We start from the raw sequence: 19,942 nt of genomic DNA, 5'->3' as shown, positions 1-19,942 counted from the left end.
GAATATGGCTGGTAGTGAAGAAGACGAAGAAGAGAAATGACCTCATGCGATACTGAGAAGTCGCTAGCGTTATCCACAGTCACGTGCACCTTCTAGAGTCTTCCGTCCGCCTTCAAATAGCTCTTTTCCCCCTCGACTCTCCTTTCTTTTATTTCACCTCAAAGTCCTTGATGTCCTTGATGTTCTGGACTTGATTACACCAACTGTAAGTTTCAATTGCCTTTTTGCTTTTACTACATTCCACCTTGAGAGTGCGAAGAGGGGTGTGGTTTCGACCTGCCCCTCGACAGCACTCAATGGCCTTACATGAAGAGACTTCAGCTGGCACCAGTCTGAGAGATGATTCTCCATCTACTTGCGGACAACGCTTAACAAGTCCGGGATACGCCCCGAGACCTGACATTGGCCTTTCCTTCACATGCAATTTTCATCCACCGCGAGAAAGAGATCATGGCTAACAGGAATTTCCAACAGAACTTTTAGCTTTTTTTTTCTCCCAATATCTCTTTTTTTAAAAAAACAGGAAGCAACCCACTTTCCAACCCCAAATCAGAGTTTTCTTTCATTCCCCTAGTCAACATTCATCATGGTCCTTCACAACCCCAACAACTGGCACTGGGTCAACAAGGATGCCTCTGGCTGGGCCAGGGAGTACTTGCAAAAGAACCTAGTCGGCCTCAGTGTCGAGGAAGGGGGCGTGTCAGCCAAAGTAGCCAAGGTGTTGTCCATGGATGGCGACGTAGATGTCAGCCAGCGCAAGGGCAAGGTCATCACTCTGTTCGATGTCAAGGTCTCGCTAGAATACTCAGGTTTGTAGTCCAATATCAATTTCAGTTTATTTCAATTTCTCGTTTTTTTCTCTTTTTTGTGGACCTGGCAGCTGAGACGCTTCCATAGGTAAGACCAAGGACGATGAGGATGTCACCGGCACCATCAACATTCCCGAGGTAGCCCACGACACCGAGGAAGATGAGTACGTCGTATGTTCACTTGTCCCCATTCCCCATCGCCAAAGGTGATCTGTAATACTAACCATGTAAAACCCCCGTCTGCAGTTCGAGATTGAAAACCACGCCGACTCCAACTCCAAGCAGCCCGTAAAGGACCTGGTGCGCACAAAGCTCGTCGTCGAACTCCGCAAGGCCCTATCCGGCCTCACCCCTGCCCTGATCACCGAGCACGGCAAGGACCTCCAGCACGCCCCGGGCGTCAACCCATCCAGCGGCTTCCCCAAGGCCGTCGTCCACCCTCAAACCAAGGCCGACACCCCAGCCGCGCAGTCCACCACCACTTCCAAGACCGGTAAGGTCGCGGTCAACACAACCACCGTGACGGCCTCGGACGAGTTCCGCACTACAGCCGGCGAGCTCTACAACACCTTCACCGACCCACAGCGCATCACTGCGTTCACGCGCGGTGCGCCGCGCCAATTCGAGGGCGCCAAGGTCGGCGGCAAGTTCGCTATCTTTGACGGAAACGTAACCGGAGAGTTCGTTACCCTCAACGAGCCCAAGCAGATTGTCCAGAAGTGGCGTCTTGCTCAGTGGCCCGAGGGTCACTTCAGTTCGCAGGAGATCAACTTCGATCAGAATGATATCGACGGTGTTACTCAGATGCGTGTTTCCTGGTCTGGTGTTCCAGTTGGACAGGAGGATGTCACCAAGCAGAACTGGGACATGTACTATGTTCGCAGCATTAAGCAGACTTTCGGGTATGTCATTTCTCCTCTCCTCCCCTTCCCTATTATTTTTCGTCTTCTTTTTCCTATCTTGTCGTTTCTACACTCATCTACTTCCGATTACCCCTTTGGTTTTTTTCTGGACTCATTTGCCAATCCGGCCTCTGTCTACAGATCCCAGCGTTCCTCAAAACCCTCGCAATACTGGAACCAGTTACTAATCATACTCGTTATTCTCGTTGGTGTAGGTTTGGCAGTATTCTCTGATCGACTACATCTCCTACCGGTGGCATGAAAGACACACAAAACAATGCATTCGTCCGAAAAGACTTCTATCCTCTTTTTCTCTCATGAATTGGCCACAGATAAAGATTGCACAAAGCGCAAGCAACTAGACGATTCGCCTGCTTTCTTTTTTTTTCAATTCGTGTCTCTTTTCTTTTTTCCACCCGTGTGGCCCTTGCAGTTGTGTGTTGGGTTGGGCACAATGATGCTATGATAAGAGGAATGGTGTTATGTCTATGATAATGAAGATAAGTTTACGTTTTGATCTACTTGAGCTCCTTTGATAGATAGTATGCTAGATACTCCGATTGCTGGGCTTTGTTTGCTTTCGGGGTAGCCTCGGGCTTTCGAGTATATCGGAGGTTCTGAGATAGCCGACTCGAGATTAAGTCCTGCTGCTGACAGAGCTGTCTCTTTTTTGAAAAGAACACCCCTACTCGGTAAAGAGTCAAATAACAGGCCCGATCAAGATGAATATTGATCATAAAAGCCCATGTCTAGATGACTAGCCTTCGGGAAGATGGATCCAGTCCTTATTTATTGCAAATGATCAGTTGGTCTACATAAATACATACCCTTCCCATTTATAGAGTGGAGTATAGAATAGCAATGCACACTGTTTGTTCATTCATCGTCTATGTCATTCCTATATTTTTTTACCAGCCGAAAATTTATTCATTTTAAGATCCGACTACACCCTTTACAGAGTGCGCTCAATGAGCTCCATACCGTAGTCCTCCTTCAGGGTCTTGATAAGAGGCTCACAGATATCCCAAGTAACGGGAGCGAGGACACCCTATGATATACACGTCAGTAAAAAGAAGTTTGAGAGTAAAAGAGAAATGGATAAACATACAGTCTTGCTAATAGTACCATCGAGAACCTGCTTAACAGCAACACCGCAAGGAATACCAACGGTGCGGGCCATAGCCGAGCTGACGGGGTTACCGTACTCGCACAGGGTGGAGGTGCGGGTCTCCTTGGAGCCGTCCTTGTTCTCGATCTCGAACTTGTGCTGGAGCATAACAAGGTCACGCTCGTCGGGGCCGTACTGCATCTTCTGCTCGAGGGTGGCGCAGAGGGTGTCGAGGGCGTTTCCGCGGGGGATGGTCTGCTCGTCGGAGAAGAGACCGATCCAGCGCAGACCGGAGAGGAGACGATCGCGCTCGTCGTTGTTGGGGAACTTAGTCTTGGAGGCGATGGCCCACTGCAGATCCTTCTCGGAGGAAGAGGTGGCGCCGAGAACCTCCTTGGTGGCCTCCTTCCATGAGGTGGCCTTATCGAAGACGCTGTTGGGGGCGTCGTTAAGGAAACCAATGTCGACAAGGACCTTGATCATCTCGGGGAAGCCCTGGTAACGGAGGGTACCGCGGATAACGGTCTGGGCCTCAGGGATACCGTAGCGCTCGCGGAAGGGAGTCTGGAAAGATTAGTTAACCGAAATCAGAGATTTTGAATGCATAGATGCCATACAGAATCGCGGTTGGGGTAGCCGACGAAGGCAAATCCGGGGTAGATGAAGAAGGGCTTGGCGGTAGCCATCAGATCGGGACCGTCGATGGAGACGATCTCACCATCTGTATTCTGAATTAGCACTCTTTCGTTCCTGTTATATATAAATAAAGTACGTACCTTGGTAGATCTTGGCGGCGTTACGGAGGGCAAGAAGCACACCGCGGCTGAGCTAGTTAGTTATTTATTCAAGCAAACACTCATCATTGGACGTTTGCTAACCTAGACCACGAGAACTTGAAAAGCCATTTGTTAGTTATTTATCAAATTGGTGAGAATTGGACTTTCACTAACCTTGTATCCCAGGGGGTTGTTGGAGCATTCGGGAGCGGGCAAACTGTTGTTTGTTAGCGGTATTCCCTATATAACATGAGAATGATCGAACGAACCCTCCACAGAAGGAAACAAATCCGGTAACCTTGCCGCCAGCAGCGTGGACCTCGTGAATGGTCTTGACAGCGTCTATTTCGTATAAGCGTCTGTCTGTTTATATCCATGGCATAGACACTTACAAAGGTGATCAAGACCAGGGTCGAGACCGATCTCGTTCATGACTGTGATACCAGCCTCGCGGCACTGCTCATCCAGCTCCATCATAGCAGGGGAAACATAGGATGTGGTGACCACGTTAGTCTGTTGTAGTGAATTAGTCAAGTGGCTGCTTCCTCCATAGAAAGGATAGTTACCTTAGTGCGGATAGCAGACTTAATGACGGTAGCGTGGAAAGTGTATGGGATAAGCGAAATGACAACATCGGCCTGGTTCAGGGCAGCGTCGAGGGCGGCATCATCGTTGACATCCAGAGAGATGGCCTTGGCGTTCTTGAAGCCAGAGGCAAGGGCCTGGGCGCTCTCGAGAGTACGGCAGGCTGTTACAGCATCGTCAGCTATATCCAATGCAATGTGGGTCCGTATAGATTCAATTGAACATACCGACAGTGACCTCGACATCGGCCTTGCTGAGGACCTCAACAGTAGGCTTGGTGACTATTAGAAATCAGAAATTAGCAAATGTATGACTCTCGAAGCTTGACGCGGGGCAGTATGACGCATTTAGGTCAGGGATATTTGGAGAGACGGGAGGAAGGCGTACCGAAGCCCGAACCCAAAAGGAGGGCCTTGGAACCGGCGATTTGCTTGACCATTTTGATTCAATTGGTATGATAGATGATATTGGGGTTGTTCAACTGGAGCACATCCGGCAGTCCTTCTCTGTGGGACCGGTATACGGCAGATGACTCAATGTCACGTGAACCGGTATCGGCGCGGGGTGAACATCAAAAGATCGCTTTTTACCGCCTGCTGTTTGTGGCTAGTTGTTTTCACTGAGAAGGGAAACAGGCGTCGAAAAAGACATCCTTGTATTGTTATCTATATGTATTGATAGGGATAGAGATGGAGATGAAAGATAACCCATGATCTCCGTGGAAGGAAAAAGCTGGAGAAGCGAAACGGGCACCTGTTCTTGTACATCAAATGGGGCATCCACGGATAGATCTGGCGTATAGGAGGTAGCGGATTAGGAAGTAGATGATATTTTATTTACCGAGGACCGATGTAGTGTACGGCGATGCATAGATATATGCTGATATCAAGTTAGGCGTGCCCAACAGAAACTCCGCAAAAAGCAAGACGCCAGTGATGCTGAAGCTGAACAAAAACGAGTAGACACAGGGTATATAACAGACAATTTACTAGATGTCTTTGACCTTTCCACCTTGACGCCACAGCATCGCGTCTGGGCCTTCCTCGCTCGATTTTGCGTCACCGGCAAAGTTCCCCTCTGCATTGGGGTCCTGTCGAGACTTGGAAATCCGCCTCTGCCATCCGAGCATCACGGGTAGGAAGTGCCACAGATCGAACTCTGGCCACATGACATTGAGGAACACAATCTCGGTGTTCTCGTGGGTCTGCCAGAGCATAAAGTCGCTCAGGCGTTCGACGCCCGAAGTGCGGATCAGGATATCCAGGGGAGGAGTACCCTTGGTCAACATGTGGTCGTTTAGAGTCTGACGAGAGATCGTTTCGGGGGAGATATAGACTGGGCTATCTGCCTCAGTCGCAGAACTCGGTGGTGAGCCACCCTTGGGGTCTTGCTGGTTTCCGAGGTGGAGGGTTGTGGAAGACGAGCAGGAAGACACCGATCCGTAGACTCGATCGGAGTAGTCTTGTCGAGGAAATGCGTCGTCATCCTGTCCTGAAGAGCCCGACGTAGACTCAGAGTCACTGTGTGATTCATGTGTTGTCGAGCCGAGCGTCTGGGCGCGGATATTATGTGCGATATGGGATTCCGAGAAACGGGAAGCGGCAGCCGCGGAGCGACCCTGTTGGATGGGCGTGGTATAATCTTCGACCGTGTCGCGGATGGCGGAGGTGATCTCGTCGCGGGAGGTATAGGGGAAGCAGATATTTAGGACGCGGTCTCCATTGCGGCTGGTCATGTCGACTGCTTTGTTGACAGCTTCCAAAACGTCGGGTTTGAGCATGTCAAGTCGGCCCAGGACGCGAACCTTTGCTCCGTATCGATCGAGCAGATCTCCGTGTTGAGCCATCTGCGACAGCTTCACCTTGGCCATTTCCATGAGCGCATCCACCTCGAATTTTGAGCGTTTGAAGTTCTCAATGCTGAACGCGTAGATCGTAACTACCTTCACTCCACTCTTATAGCAAACTTCGAGGATCTATCAGTCGTTAATATCCGGCCACAATACGGGTGCTGCCGTGTAACGCCGAGCTACCAAAATGGTGGCACTCACTCTTGCAAGAGCTTCAAACCCCAGATTATGTCCCTCCACTGTCTCAATTCCATGTGACCGGGCAAAGCGCCTGTTTCCATCCATGACAAAGGCCACATGTTGGGGAACAGGGCCCTGTTGAAGTGCGCCGATCAGCAATTCCTTGAGGCTCGTAATGGCGTACTCGGCAGGCGGAGAGGCGAGGAACCAGTTCCGGAGACGTGACATATGCAATGAACCCGGCATGATGAATATGTGAAAAGATGTAATGCCCCTAAACTCCGCAGAAAAATCGAGAAGTTGGGGTAGAGACTGGATACGGAGTAGAAGATAAAAGGTGCACGGGGTTCGCGGCTGGCCGGATTCGGCTTCGTTCTACAAAAACGCGACGTGGTCAGTTATGACAGTCTTGTCGCTATGGGTAATTTTTAGAATAATATTGAGGCGATGCAATTAAAATACCTAGGCTACACCATTTTCATGTGCAATTTTAGCTTCCAAGGGGGCCTTTTTTTTTTTGCCCCCCTGCTCTCAACGTAAGCCCTGTGCAAGTGGCGAGGGCAAAAAATGAATCGACCAAGATCAGCCCTGCCCCCCTCGGCAACAGCTAACATCTTCATAATTGGTTGACCTTGGATGATGCCTATGACTTGAAAAGTATGTTGCTTGGGGTTGTGTGATTCGTATCTACATCTTATGCCTGTGACTATAGGACACTCATCGTGCGTTGGATCGTCTATGTAAATTCATAATCATAACAAAAGAGTACGCGGCTACATATGCCTCGGCCCTTAATACGGAAGTATCTTAATAAATTGGTTAAACTCGAAGCTTTGGATGATTTCATCTATAGTACACGGCATGGATTACCTAGTTAGTATTATACTCAATACCTACCGCATCCAAGTTGATAACCCTGGAATGAAGGATCCTTATAGTCACACATGACAGGATTCAGTGAACTGGTTTCTCGCGGAAACATTATATTGAGTCATGGCTCTAGATCTTATTAGCATACGGCTTTCGGAAAGTCATAACACACACAAGCTACATATGTATTTACTTTCCTTCTCGAATGCCCGCTCAAACACAGGCATTCCTAATGATCATACGCGATACTAGTAATACTTGTAAAAGCCCTTTGATTGACCCGTGGAATTTCCTCGGGATGATCGTATACATGTGCACAATCCTTCCTTGTTGATTGCACTTATTATCAGATTTCTTCATATATAAGTAGTTGACCTCCCACCAGATGGATGTTTGATGACATTCATAATCATAAAAAAAACAGACAGGATATCTTGAATGGTTATATAAGAGCAAATACGTACACAGCTTTGCGCCAACACCGTGGTTGATGATCGGGATGATAAAGGATTAAATGATCAATGCAGTACACATCTCAAAGATCTTTTCGGGACTCCTCAGTGCTGGATGGAGTTCCCGGACCTGAGCTGGCCATATCCCAGCTTCCATCTTCGCTTCGACGCCGACGACGCTCTCCACGCTCTCTCATGGCATCACGGATCCGTGAACTAACGTCCTCAAGCGGGTCTTTCTGGGTGAGAGGGCTGAGCGGCTTCAATCCGTGCCGAGAGCCAGGTCGGGCGCTAGCAGATCTGCTGCGGCTACGATCACGACTAGGAGGTCGTGTGGAGAAGAAGCCAATGTTGGCGAGGTTGTGGAAGGACTCGTTGCGGGGGAGGGGCTCTGACGAGGGCATTTTCTCGGTATGGTCTGACACGCTGGTTCTTCTAATCTCCGGCAAGTCGTTTTCGGCCTTGGTATCGGTATTGCTGGCTTCTCGGAATGGATCGGTGACAACCCGAGCGGCGTCAAAGTCGGGGAATAGCTCAGGTCCCATGGTATTGATCGCTTCCGTCACTTGGTGAGCCAGTGCAGCGCGTCTCTCTCGAAGTTTCACCAGCGTGTTGGCCGATGATGGGTTCAGGGATAGAACAAGCGGGCGAAGTGACTTGATGATGTCCATGCCCACTTCACCGATCCGAAGAGCCGCAAAGGTGATTGTGGGGAAGAGTACCATGCCGATCATCACCACCGACCAAAGTGGCACCCAGTCTGGAACAATGCCATTGACTCGGTTCCAGTACGTCCAATAAGTGAGGGAAGCAGTGTAAAAGGCATAGAGTGCCGGAGCAAATGCAAGGGCAATAAGAAGTTTCCATGTGGCCATGACATCTCGGCCTTGAAGTTTCACTGTAGAAGCAGCCAGTGCTTCCTTGGACTTCTTTGCGGAAAGGTACTTGGTCGCGATGAAAACGGGGGTAAAGAGCAGGAAACCGGGCAGCGTCCCGATTGCCAGGAGTGCTAATTTGCCTAAGCGGTAAATCAACGTAGCCACAACCTGCAAGATTGAGAACTTGGCGTAGGCTACTTGGTGATCCCGGATTCCAAGAAGGCGAAGCTGTTTGTTATATCCTACAATAGACTTACGTAGTTCGACGATCCGGGGATCATCTTTGAAGTGGGCATAACCTTTCACAAGACGGCGGTTCAGCTCCACAACCATAGGGAGAGGAAGATTTTTGCCTTTGGTGTTGTACAGACGACGGGCAGCTTGAATGACCTTTGAGTTGTCAGCGCAAGTAAATTCCTCCAAATAGAAAGAAACCTACCATAAGAGTTTCATAATCGGGACTAGTGACGGTGACCGAGACGAGACTTCCGTAGATGATTTCCAGCAAAGCACCGACAGACTCCCGTCGTTCACCTTGCTTGAATTGCTCCACCAATTCCGAGGGAATGTCAATTGGAGTACCGAACTCAATAACGGCTCTGGAGCGGAACTTGTGGGCATGGAAGTAGTTCATGCCACAAGGCACGATCTTCAAACCACAGTCCGGGTTCTCAGCCAGGGTGCCTAGAGCCATCAGGGCGACACCAGCTGTATCATGTTAGGAAATCAGCCGGATCTATTGAACACAAAGAGCTTAAGCTTACCTTTCAAGGGAAGCAGTGTAGTACGATCATGGCTTCCACCTTCCGGGAAGATACCAACACAGCCGCCTGTGCCTAGTCTTTTAAATACTGCCTGATAGACTGCGGTCTGATCCACATGCGGAGCGACCTTGAATTTGGTGCCCTTGAAATCTGGATCCTGCTCGGATGCATCTCCAGTGAAATTTCCATCACGGTCAATGTCTTTCCGCCCAGTAAGCTGGGTTAGCGCATCCCTGTGCTTGAAAGCCTTCTTGAGCACCAATTCCTCCGGTCCCTTGATCTCAGCGATCGCGGTACTGTGTGACGTTCCGTTGATAGTGGGCAGGGCAATAGTTCCGTCCTTTTCGAAGCCCTTTCCTTCAAAGTTGGTTCCGACACCTCGCAGCAGAGTTGGCTCGTTGATCGGGTCGGGAAGATAGATGGTGCCGGTTCCGGGTTTCAAGTTGTCCATAGCACGTGCCACGGGCAGTGTCCCAACTGCTCTCGCCAGAAATCCGATGAACCTGCGCTTGAAAGACTTGTCTGCAATAAGCCATGAGATGCGACGTTGCGCTTCGCTGCGAATGACGCGCATCAACACCAAAGAATCCACGAACTGAGCGAACATCCATAATTAGCATCTTGCGTGGTGTGTGTCGTGGCCGGACGCGAGCGGCATACCTGGTTCGCATGGGGAGCTGCCACCAGAATGATGGGACCGCGACGGGGGATTTTCCATGAGCCTCGGGGATGGACTTCGCGGAAGAAGAGGTCAATGAGCACGGAGAATGACCAAAGGACCAAATCATACATCCACCCAACGAGGGGTGGGATGTACTGGCCTTTGTCTCCCATTGTGCCGTAGAAGCCCGATGGGCAGTTTCCGGGGGAAATAAAGCTGGAGGGTCGTGAAAGGGTCGTCAAAGGGTTATGATTGTGTCGACATGGAAGTCCCTAGAGAAAAGATAAACGTGAGTTCGGATAACCGGAATAGCTTGGGATCCACATACTTGGCTGTTTCGAGCCTCAAAACACCACGGACAATTCAATAGATTTGATAGCCAGGATATCAGAACATGAAAGCAAGGAAGAAAACATGAGAAGAGGGGAAGAGTTGAAGTTCGAACCTGGAAGGTTTGAGAGCCTTAGCGCGCTTTGACTCGGACGCTTCTAGAACGTGACATGTTGGACACGAGTTAACAAGTTAAGAACTTACGATTGAAATTCGACTTGGAAAAGTATTCTCTTGTTCTTCTCTATGTGCATGCAACTGTTACATGCTACAGAAGCGAAGAATATGATCAGTCACACTGAGAGAAGCTCTGAACCTCTTATAACCCCCTCCAGCTGAGCACAGGCCAGGTCATTGCGACATGACAAGTTGGGATCCCAGTATGAGGTCAACTTTCCAACTTTCCAATCAACTACCCCCAACACACATACCCATGGATGCAAAGTGCCTAGCTGTTGAGATTAGGTGATCAAAGCGTCATGCGGCTATTCCAGGATTTTGATGGGATCGGCCTGGAAACTATAGCCAAGCGCATGGAAGGGCGCAAAGCATTAAGCTTAACGCGGTGGAGACATTGTGTTTTATATATACATACCTAAGTAAAATAGTTGATATAGTTAACTACATGATATATTAGAATTAAGATCAAAATGATCTACATATATAAAAAATAAAAAAAAGCGATCAGTTTTCCACACCGTATAACGTAGAAGTTTCCCCTGCAGGTTTGTCTCCCCGCCTGCCCCGCCTTTCCACTTCAACTTCCTTCGTTTTGATATCGCAAGTCTACACTTCACTCGAGACCCTCTGAATAGTCACTTTTTAGTCTTGTCTTCGGGGAAATCTACAGGCCTTGTTTTGGTCCCTCCCCACGCCTGTCTACACCCGATATCCACACACCCCCATCTTTCATCTTCCAACTTGACAACTTGATCACCATTCTCCTGGAGGTTGGGCTGATAAAAACAGTGTCACATGCACCTGGAATGATCTCGCATCATGTCTCTCAAGTATGCATCTGCTCCCATAACTGTTTCTCCCCGGAGCCGGCCAGGACCAGACCCATATAACATTGGAGCATCTATACTGACTGTCTAGTTGGGTAATGCTTGATGACCAGGAGGGCTTCGTCCGTCTTCCCAACGAACGTTTGATTTACTCCTCCCCACCTCGTACTAGTGTCTCTTTGACTCCACCTTCTGGATACAAAGGGGCAGAAAAGCTTTCAATCCAAAGCAGTGCCGGCTGCATCCACCTCACCAACCAACGAGTCAGTATTCATCTATATCCATGTCTCTCCATCATTTTAACCCTCGCTAGGTGGTATACCTTCCCGCAACCAGAAGCAATGACTTCCAGTCCTTCTCGTCACCTCTCTTGAATGTCCGTGACTCCCATGTATCAGCACCTTTCTTTGGACCCAATGTATGGACAGCTCTGGTCCAACCAGTATCCGGAGGTGGCATTTCACCGTCTCTCCCTGCTGTTCAGTTGAAAGTGACATTCAAGGAGGGTGGAGCCTTTGACTTCCATACCAACTTCGAGCGGATCAAGGAGCGACTCGAGCAAGCTGTTGAGAACACAAGCGAGGGCACCCGAGGACAACAAAATGTGGATCTTTCAGCAGTTCATTTGGAAGAGTTGCCTGCATATGAAGCTCCGCCCAATGCTAGCCAAAGTGCTAGACCCAGCCAGACACCAGAAGAGTCACAAAGCAGTCGAGCATCTGACACCGGTACCGAACCCGTGGAGCCGCCTCCATGTTACGAGGAGGTTCAGTCGCAAAGTGTTGCCCAGGAGCTGGAGGAAAGGCTACGACGGGCCACCTAATCTTTCAGGAGTCTATTTCAGCATGCCATTCTATCATATATTTGAAGTGGCCTCGTTTTTATTCTCATTTCATGTACATTATGTCCCCATCAATTAGCAATTAGCGATACGAAAGCGGTGATTACGCACTTAGAAATGGAGACAGGAAGGGTTGATATGCTCGCCAACGTTGATTCCCAGCAAACAATAATAGAATTATCCCGTAACTCCGAGATCCCTAGATCACGCAGAAACAACTCCAGTATTAAATTCCTCACAAACTGCAATCGTCAAGTCTTGAATGGGGTCGGAGCCCATTGGCCAATCACGTGCGGCATAATTGGCGTCTCTCAGCGGCCGGGCCTTTCCGATTTTCCAGTCCGAAAGAAGCAGCTCTTGGGCAAAACCAACAACCTCCCTCAATTACAACCCCCTTCCGCTTTCCCACCCCCACAAAAGACCTCCGGTCATCATTCAATTGATCTCTGTCGCAATGGGTCTCTCCGACTTTTTCTCTGACGTCGTCTCCTCCTTCGGTTTCACCGAGGCCCAGGCTGAGGCTCCCGCTCAAGACACCGAGACCGAGACCACCACCCAGGAAGAGCCCGCCGAGAAGGAGGAGTCCGCCTCCACCGAGACCACCGAGACCGAGTCCGCTGAGGAGACCCCCGAGGAGACCCCCGCTGAGGAGGAGTCTTCCGAGGAGGCTCCCGAGGAGGAGGCTGAGGCCGAGGAGGAGGAAGAGGAAGAAGAGGAGGAGGAGGAAGAGGAGCCTGAGGACATCAAGCCCAAGCTCGAGGAGGGTGAGTGACCTTGCTGTTTTTTCTGACTTTTGCTTTTGTATTCGCGTTCCATTGTCGCCTATGTCATGCGACCCTTGGACGCGAGCTGTTGTTCGCACCAATTGGTCTTATGTGTCAGGATCCGCGCCTGGGTTATAAAACCGCCAATGGCATTGCAAAGACGAATTTCACCGGCTTCCTCGATCGGAAACTAACTATTACTCTCAGAGTGCGCCCACTCCGCCGTCTGCGCTCCCTACAAGCACCACTACGATGAGTGCGTTGAGCGCGTCACCCGCCAGGAGGAGGATGAGGACTACAAGGGCCCCAAGGAGGACTGTGTTGAGGAGTGTAAGTGCAATTGCTATCAACGATGGGACTAGACAAAACCATGGAATTGCCTCCCATCGAGTCCTGATTGTGCGACTAACATAACCCCCAGTCTTCCACCTCACTCACTGCGTGACCGCCTGCGCTGCCCCCAAGCTCTGGAGGGAGCTGAAGTAAACGACTCTTCCATTGAGTCTTGATTTCGGCGTTCCATCCAACCCTCGCATCGACCTGGGCCACGAATAATCTTCGCTCTCCACCGCATCGATATGGGGAACCCCTTGGACCGAAACGCCGGAAGAAAAACCAATCCCGCTTTTATGATGGCTGCTAAGGCGGACTGATAGCCTGGTAGCTTGCCGCCTTGGATTGAGAACGCAGGATCGATCCAGAAACATGAAATCTTGTCTTCTGGTCGTTCTTTGCGTATTTGTGCGCATATGTATTGTGTTTTCAAGGCAGGGAGGAGGGCTCAGAGGAAGCAACAAAGAATAATAGATTATTTGCCCTCCTCTTTCAAGCCTTGCGTGTACAGATAGCTGGTCTTCCGCCTGTTCGAACTGTGCTTTTGTTTATTCTCTTGTTTTAAAACGAATCTCATCTGTCTAGATTGGCATTGTGCTCTGGTAGGCTAGGCTTATAGCTATCACCCAACTACAGGATGCATGTAAGTCGGTTCGGTATAGTCATGGCCAGATTGTTCACCCAAAAGTATGCTCAATTTGCCAACCAGGCTGATATATCGATCCAAATCCCACAAGTCCCTGTGGGTGGTTATAAATCCAAAAGATATTAGGGTAACATAACCGGGGTATAACTCGTGCTGATCAGGAAAACAGAAATAGAGACTCGTCAAGGGCACCATGTGCATGGTGCAGCAACAAACAAAAAAGAGCGAACCGTCACGGCTCTTCCATACCGTTAAGAAGGACAAGTCGCACACCCCAAAAGAACCTTGATAGCGACACAGTCCTCAAGTCTTGATCAGAGTATCGGTATCCACAGCAGACTCATCAGATCTAACCCTCTTAACGTTATCATCCGTGCGAGCCACCTCCCCAACCTCCTGCAACTCAATCCCACGATCAACCTCCCACCTACGACGATGAACATCCCTCCCAAAAAGTCCAATCGTCAACGGAAACGGCGCAGCCACAACAGCAACAACAGCCGCAAACACCAACGCATTCTGCATATTATACGGCGGCACAGCCGCAGCCCCAGCCTTCAACGCATCCTGAATAAGAATAAAACAAGCACCAAGCAACTGCCCACCCGTCCAGCAGATGGTACTCCCAATCTCCGACGAGAGCGGATAAGTAATCTCAGCCAGGTACTCTAGCGCAATGGGCAGCATAGCGAACGACGCCGCGCCCAGCAGCGCCATAACCACATAAGAAGGCGGGATCCCCGCCGCACTGCCCGGCGCGAAAATAAGTCCGATATACGTGACGGCCACTATAGGCACCAGAACCCGGATACTGCCCAGATAGTGTTTGTACCTATCTGTTATCGGCGACATGATTGCCGACGTGACGAGTCCCACCACGATCAAGATGGCGCCTGCTATACCGGCCTCTGTTTCGGAGAATCCGTGCGGACTGAGGATTTGGTTTAGCAGCGAGGAGACGCTGTTGAAGAAACCCACGTATACGGAGAATGGAACGAAGATCTGCCAGAATTCTCGCGTGCTGGTTAGTTCGCGCACTGCGGCGCCCAGTGGTGTGTGTTGCTTTGCGGAGGATGCGCTTGCGGGTGTTGGTGGTGAGGCTGGGAGGAAGAAGGATGGAAGTGCTGCGACGGTGGACTGTTTGGGTTTTACTTGTGTGAGCGAAAGGTAGAGAAAGGACCAATGGGTGGGTTGGGATATTTTGGGGAATGGGTTTCACGTACGATGATCGAGATGTACAAGACCATATTTGGAATATCGGAGGGTTTCGACGCCCACTCCGAGTCAATTAGCTGGCCCAGGGCTGCGCCGAGTGGGTTCGCTAGACTGGCGACTGCTGTTGCGCTCGTGCGCCCTTTATCGGAGAACCAGAGCTCGCTGTATCGGGTTGGTGCGCAGAGGCAGAAGGGCTGCGCGAATCCTATGAGGACTTGGCCGAACATTGCGAGTCCGAATATGCCACCGTTTGCTCTTGTGCCGGCATACCTGAGCCAATTACCGACTAGTAGGAGTGTGGCGGTGGTGATTATAGCTGGTTTGGGGCCGCCTTTGTTCAAGATCCAGATAACGATGCTGGGAATCTGGTTAGTGACTGGGATACTTGGGGCGGGGTTTTCTCCTCTTATCTTTCTTTTCAAAACAGCGCTTTATGCATACTTACGGACTAACAGCACAGAAGGCGAAGAGATAGGCAGTGCTCATCCAGTTAATAGCGCTCTCCGAGACATCGAAGTACTCGGCGGCCGTTGTTGAAATGGACGAGAAGGTTAACCACTGTATACGAGAGTCAGCGCACATGTAAAGTCGATATATGGATTAATCGAAAAGCGAAAAGAAGTGCATACATCCCAACTAACGACGATATTCAGCAATACCAGCTGGGCTAAACCCCAGAAGCGTCGCTTATAGACTTTGTAGATAGGTCGCGAGCCCTGCTCTGCATCTGGAGAGCGCTCAAGAGTCGACATGTCCACAGTGAAGTGTGACAGAGCAAATTCATCATGTGCGGGCCTCTATAATAAAATGAAACAAGCGGCAGCTCACATCTTTTTAGTCTCTTGGCCTTCTCTCATGTTAGGATCCGAGGTACACGCAACCGGGGTACTTGGCGGTACTTGCTCAGCCCTACTGCGACGTTGCATTACGCAAGTACTATCATGTACTTTTAGGTGGTACTCAGCGGGGTTGATAGTTGAACCATGTGAGGTCGCTTCTATTAATTTATCACTGTTATCACCGTTAAATATTGTACAGTAGGTACATATGCATACTGTAGAATGTATCTCTCCAATATAGTGGATTCACTCTAAACGAATCATCTCTTTGAGACAAAGAAAGTGGAATGACCTGGGAACTCATCTCGTATACGTATTCAGGGGTAAGCTCCATACATCTACAACATATGTTCAATGTTATATGCATCTAAAATATCTACATGTACAATTATTCAAACCGAACATATCATTTACAAATGTATACTGCAGAAGAAATTGCCGTGGCTGAACCCTAAGGTGATGCCGATCTTGTGTTTTCTCCTTCACTCCCCGCCATCTTTTATTTAATATTAGCCTCTACTTTCGCTAAATACATCGAATCCCTCTCTCCACATCTATTCCCCTAATTGAGAGGGACCTACTACCTTTTCCCCCCCGATCGCAAACCCCAGCGCCCGAATTCCATGATGCGTAACGCTTGTTCCTGAATTTCTCCTAACCATTCTACCCGGAGAGACCCCGGCCATTGAACGACCATGAATATCAGTATGCGCTCCAGCCAGTCCTCCTACGGGGACCCACGGTATCTCTCAACCATGACCGCCTCCGATGCTCCAGCTCCGGTGCCGCCGCACGGAAAGACACTCGTGGACGGGTACCGGGATGCCCTGGACCCCCAACATGAGGAGCGGTCGCGATACAACCCAGTGAGTACAAACACAACACGTCAACCCGGGACCCCAGCTAACCATGGTTTCTTCATTTCTGGTAGCTCAACCCGACTCACCCGCGAAGCTCCGCTCTCCTGAACGCCAACGACCCCGTGGCCATGTACCTGTTGACGGAGACCGCCATAGGGGATAGCACGAACTACGAAGTTCTATCCTTCGAGGAGGTGGAAGAACTCAAGAAGGAAATCACATTACTGTCCACTCGCATCCAAGGCACGAAGCGGAAATTGGCGCTCGAAACGAAACTACGTGACGCGGCGCAGTCCCTCGGTAGACTTTACAGCCCGCCCAGCCCGCGGAGCAGCGGCGAATACGGTGCCAATGGCGGATCAACCTCGAACCGGATGAGCCGGGGTATATTTGGTCGCAGTGGGGCTTCAGAGGCCCTCGATAAGAGTGACTCGGAACTTGCAGTCAGCCAGCGGCGATGTGAGGAGTTGGCGCAGGAACTCTGGAAGCTCGAGAAGAGGTCGCAGAAGATCAGCCAGCGCTTGCTGGAGCACACTGCAGGTGTTTTGCAGATTACACACAAGGGTCTGAAGAAGGGTCCTAAGAACCCTACCACTTCGGATAGCACCTATGATGATCAAAAATTCGACGACCGCAGTCTGTACCGGACAACTGAGCATTTGGATAACTTTGGCGTGAACGGGAAGATTGAGACCAATTCGGCCGCCGCAATGAATACCGAGGCTATGCAGGCTACCGAACGACGATTGGAGGAACTGAGCGAACGCATGCATGATATGATGATACAGTCCAACCCCGGTGAATTCATCGATCCTCCTCCGCAGCTGTCAGGGGGTGGAGGGCCCATCAATCCCACCTCAACGGTCGACGCTCATCTGGCCTATATCGAGAGTAGTATGAATAATATCGTCTTGCATACGGGAGAAGTTCCTCCTCCCTCGGCTGCTCGCAGTATTGCACCTGAAGCTGAGGAGACCTGGAAGCACCAACTCACCGCAATCAACAACCAAGTGCAAACTATCGTTGATCGGTTTGGTTTGACCCGTTCACCGACCTTGCCTCCGCCCCCTGATGCGTCTCACGGCGATGGGCTAGAAGAACAACTCTCCTACCTCCAGACTGGTGTAGATGGCCTGGAGAGCCGAGTGGATGGAGTACTTGAGCAAAAGAGTATTCTCACCACGCAAATCCAGCAGCAGCGCGAGCTCAACTCCAAGTCGGATGCCGAACGCGATGCCCATATCGGCGACCTGACGGAACAGTTGACTCAAGTTCGCAGAGACCTTGAAGTATCTGAGCGTGAAGGCAATGCCAATCGCGACGAGCTGGCTCTTGTCATGGGACAGCTCAACGCAATGCGCCACAATGGCACTTCTCAGGAAGAAGCCAAGGCGACTCTGGTTCAGGCCGAAGGCGAAGTCGCACGTTTGCAAAGCGTTGTTACCTCGTTGCACAGCGAAGCTGATGTCAGAACCCACGAAGTCAGCGAAGCCCGGGATGCCCAGGATCAAGCAGAGGCCGAGGTTAAGCGCCTGCAACAATACATCGACGATCTGCAGAGAGACAACGATGCCAAAACTGAGGAAGTCAGTGATGCCCGCGACCGCGCAGAAGGTGAAGTCAAGCGCTTAGAGGTTGTCATTACATCATTGCAAAGTGACACCGACGCTAAGAGCGAAGAGGTCAGAGAGGCCCGCGACCATGCGGAAGATGAAGTGAAGCGCCTCCAGGTGGTCATTACATCTTTGCAGAATGATAACGACGCTAAGAGTGAAGAGCTTAGAGAAGCCAGAGAGACCCACGGCCATGCGGAAGACGAGGTCAAACGCCTAGGGGTCGTCATCGCATCATTGCACAATGGCCACGACGCTAAGAGTGAAGAGGTCAGAGAGGCCCGCGACCATGCGGAAGATGAAGTGAGGCGCCTAGGGGTCGTCATTGCATCAATGCAAACTGAAGCCGACGCTAAGAGCGAAGAGGTCAGAGAGGCCATAGAGGCCCGCGGCCGTGCGGAGGACGAAGTCAAGCGTCTACAGGCCATCATTACATCGTTGCAGAATGATACCGACGCTAAGAGTGAAGAGGCCAGGGAGGCTCGCGATCATGCGGAAGACGAAGTGAGACGCCTAGGGGTCGTCATTGCATCAATGCAAACTGATACCGACGCTAAGAGCGAAGAGGTTAGAGAGGCCACAGAGGCCCGCGGCCGTGCGGAAGACGAAGTCAAGCGTCTCCATGCCGTTATTGAGACTTTGCAAAACGACACCGATTCTAGAGGCGAGGACGTCAAGGAAGCCCGGGACCGCGCGGAGAATGAGGTCCAACGCCTGCAGAGCGTCGTTGAAACGCTGCAAAACGATAGCGATTCCAGGTCCGAGGAAATTAGGGGTGCTCGTGACCGCGCAGAGCAAGAAGTGGCTCAACTCGAAGCCGCAATCCAACAAATCCGGATTCAATCCGATGCCCGGATCAAGGAAGCGGATGATCAGCGCGCGCAGTCTGACCACAACGTCACTCGCCTGCAGAATGAGTTGACTGAAGTTGAAGGCGAGATTGTGCGGGTCACAACTGAACTGACAATGGCCAAGGCAGAGCTGGATGGTGCCTATGGTACCCGAGCCGAACGTGCGGCAGAGGTGGCTTCCAACCCTAGTGTCCAAAGGGAGAACGATGCTCTGGTTACTCGAAACATCGAGCTCACTGAAGAACTGGCCGCTCTGAAGAGCCAGCGAGGAGGTGGTGACCTTCAGCAGCGGGCGGATACTCTTGAGAGAGAACTTCGTGAGACCATCGATGACTACGAAGCCATGACGAAGGCCAGCATCGAGTTTGAGAAGGAACGTGAGCGCTTCGAAATTTTCATTGACAGTCTTCGGGATCGTTGTGAGCAACTCGAGACACAACTAGCGGAAGAACGTATCAGCTGGATGAACTTGAGTAGTCCCACATCTGTGGGCCGCGATGGCACTTCCGAGACGACATCTACTATGGTGCTCAAGAATGAGTTCAAGAAGATGATGCGTGACACGCGCAATGAGAACATGAAGATACTGAGGGTGAGTTGTTATTGTACCTTTCTCTCTCATTTCGTACTAACTGACACCTCCCAGGCCGAACAAGAAGAGCGTCGCAGAATTGAAGGATTGCTGCGAGCCCTAAGAAAGGAGCACGCCCAGGTGACTGGCAAGCCAATGCCCAGCCCAGGTGGCACTCCATTATGATCATGACATTCAACGTTTTCGGGTTTAGAGCGCATATTCATTCAATGGTGTA

The 19,942-nt window shown here is 50.6% G+C and overlaps 8 protein-coding genes across 8 annotated transcripts; 4 read left to right on the top strand and 4 right to left on the bottom strand.

Moving 5' to 3' along the window:
• Positions 1-586: 586 nt before the first annotated feature.
• Positions 587-1,945, top strand: N7455_012119 (AHA1 family protein; the record flags this gene model as incomplete). Its single annotated transcript, XM_040957365.1, has 4 exons — positions 587-809; positions 898-980; positions 1,056-1,711; positions 1,927-1,945. 4 exons carry the CDS (start codon positions 587-589, stop codon positions 1,943-1,945), a joined length of 981 nt encoding a protein of 326 aa, XP_040812230.1.
• A 718-nt stretch (positions 1,946-2,663) lies between these two features.
• On the bottom strand, positions 2,664-4,619 carry lys9 (saccharopine dehydrogenase (NADP+, L-glutamate-forming); the record flags this gene model as incomplete). The annotated part of the gene is made up of 11 exons (XM_040957372.2): positions 2,664-2,759; positions 2,820-3,383; positions 3,437-3,540; positions 3,596-3,642; positions 3,698-3,711; positions 3,770-3,812; positions 3,865-3,937; positions 3,988-4,108; positions 4,162-4,343; positions 4,408-4,461; positions 4,568-4,619. 11 exons carry the CDS (start codon positions 4,617-4,619, stop codon positions 2,664-2,666), a joined length of 1,350 nt encoding a protein of 449 aa, XP_040812214.1.
• A 268-nt stretch (positions 4,620-4,887) lies between these two features.
• On the bottom strand, positions 4,888-6,627 carry N7455_012117 (undecaprenyl diphosphate synthase family protein). The gene is made up of 2 exons (XM_040957315.2): positions 6,231-6,627; positions 4,888-6,155 (listed from the first exon to the last, which is right to left on the bottom strand). Exons 1-2 carry the CDS (start codon positions 6,453-6,455, stop codon positions 5,169-5,171), a joined length of 1,212 nt encoding a protein of 403 aa, XP_040812255.1. The 5' UTR covers positions 6,456-6,627; the 3' UTR covers positions 4,888-5,168.
• Positions 6,628-7,614: 987 nt separating this feature from the next.
• N7455_012116 (putative glycerol-3-phosphate acyltransferase Sct1) lies at positions 7,615-10,007 on the bottom strand (the record flags this gene model as incomplete). The annotated part of the gene is made up of 4 exons (XM_040957299.2): positions 7,615-8,799; positions 8,849-9,117; positions 9,174-9,768; positions 9,834-10,007. 4 exons carry the CDS (start codon positions 10,005-10,007, stop codon positions 7,615-7,617), a joined length of 2,223 nt encoding a protein of 740 aa, XP_040812186.1.
• Positions 10,008-11,163: 1,156 nt separating this feature from the next.
• On the top strand, positions 11,164-11,994 carry N7455_012115 (GRAM domain-containing protein; the record flags this gene model as incomplete). Its single annotated transcript, XM_040957239.1, has 3 exons — positions 11,164-11,174; positions 11,263-11,434; positions 11,485-11,994. The coding sequence occupies 3 exons, from the start codon at positions 11,164-11,166 to the stop codon at positions 11,992-11,994; spliced, it is 693 nt and encodes a 230-aa protein (XP_040812283.1).
• Positions 11,995-12,466: 472 nt separating this feature from the next.
• N7455_012114 (cytochrome b-c1 complex subunit 6 family protein) lies at positions 12,467-13,848 on the top strand (the record flags this gene model as incomplete). The annotated part of the gene is made up of 3 exons (XM_040957334.2): positions 12,467-12,776; positions 12,984-13,106; positions 13,198-13,848. 3 exons carry the CDS (start codon positions 12,467-12,469, stop codon positions 13,260-13,262), a joined length of 498 nt encoding a protein of 165 aa, XP_040812209.2. The 3' UTR covers positions 13,263-13,848.
• Positions 13,849-14,058: 210 nt separating this feature from the next.
• N7455_012113 (putative cell surface receptor/MFS transporter (FLVCR)) lies at positions 14,059-15,722 on the bottom strand (the record flags this gene model as incomplete). Its single annotated transcript, XM_040957241.2, has 4 exons — positions 14,059-14,892; positions 14,979-15,327; positions 15,416-15,528; positions 15,600-15,722. The coding sequence occupies 4 exons, from the start codon at positions 15,720-15,722 to the stop codon at positions 14,059-14,061; spliced, it is 1,419 nt and encodes a 472-aa protein (XP_040812240.1).
• A 782-nt stretch (positions 15,723-16,504) lies between these two features.
• N7455_012112 (involucrin repeat protein) lies at positions 16,505-19,890 on the top strand (the record flags this gene model as incomplete). The annotated part of the gene is made up of 3 exons (XM_040957362.2): positions 16,505-16,675; positions 16,741-19,725; positions 19,780-19,890. The coding sequence occupies 3 exons, from the start codon at positions 16,505-16,507 to the stop codon at positions 19,888-19,890; spliced, it is 3,267 nt and encodes a 1,088-aa protein (XP_040812269.2).
• Between the last annotated feature and the right edge of the window lie 52 nt (positions 19,891-19,942).

Source organism: Penicillium solitum, assembly GCF_028829755.1.
Source record: "Penicillium solitum strain IBT 25940 chromosome Unknown utg000009l_segment0_segment0, whole genome shotgun sequence".
NCBI lineage: Eukaryota > Fungi > Ascomycota > Eurotiomycetes > Eurotiales > Aspergillaceae > Penicillium > Penicillium solitum.
This window is presented reverse-complemented; position numbering and strand designations above follow the sequence as displayed.

Coding starts and splice junctions, on each gene's coding strand:
- N7455_012117 (XM_040957315.2), bottom strand. CDS start 6,455: ATGCCGGGTTCATTGCATATGTCACGTCTCCGGAACTGGTTCCTCGCC. Junction 6,156..6,230: donor GGTTTGAAGCTCTTGCAAGA/GTGAGTGCCACC, acceptor AACGACTGATAG/ATCCTCGAAGTTTGCTATAA.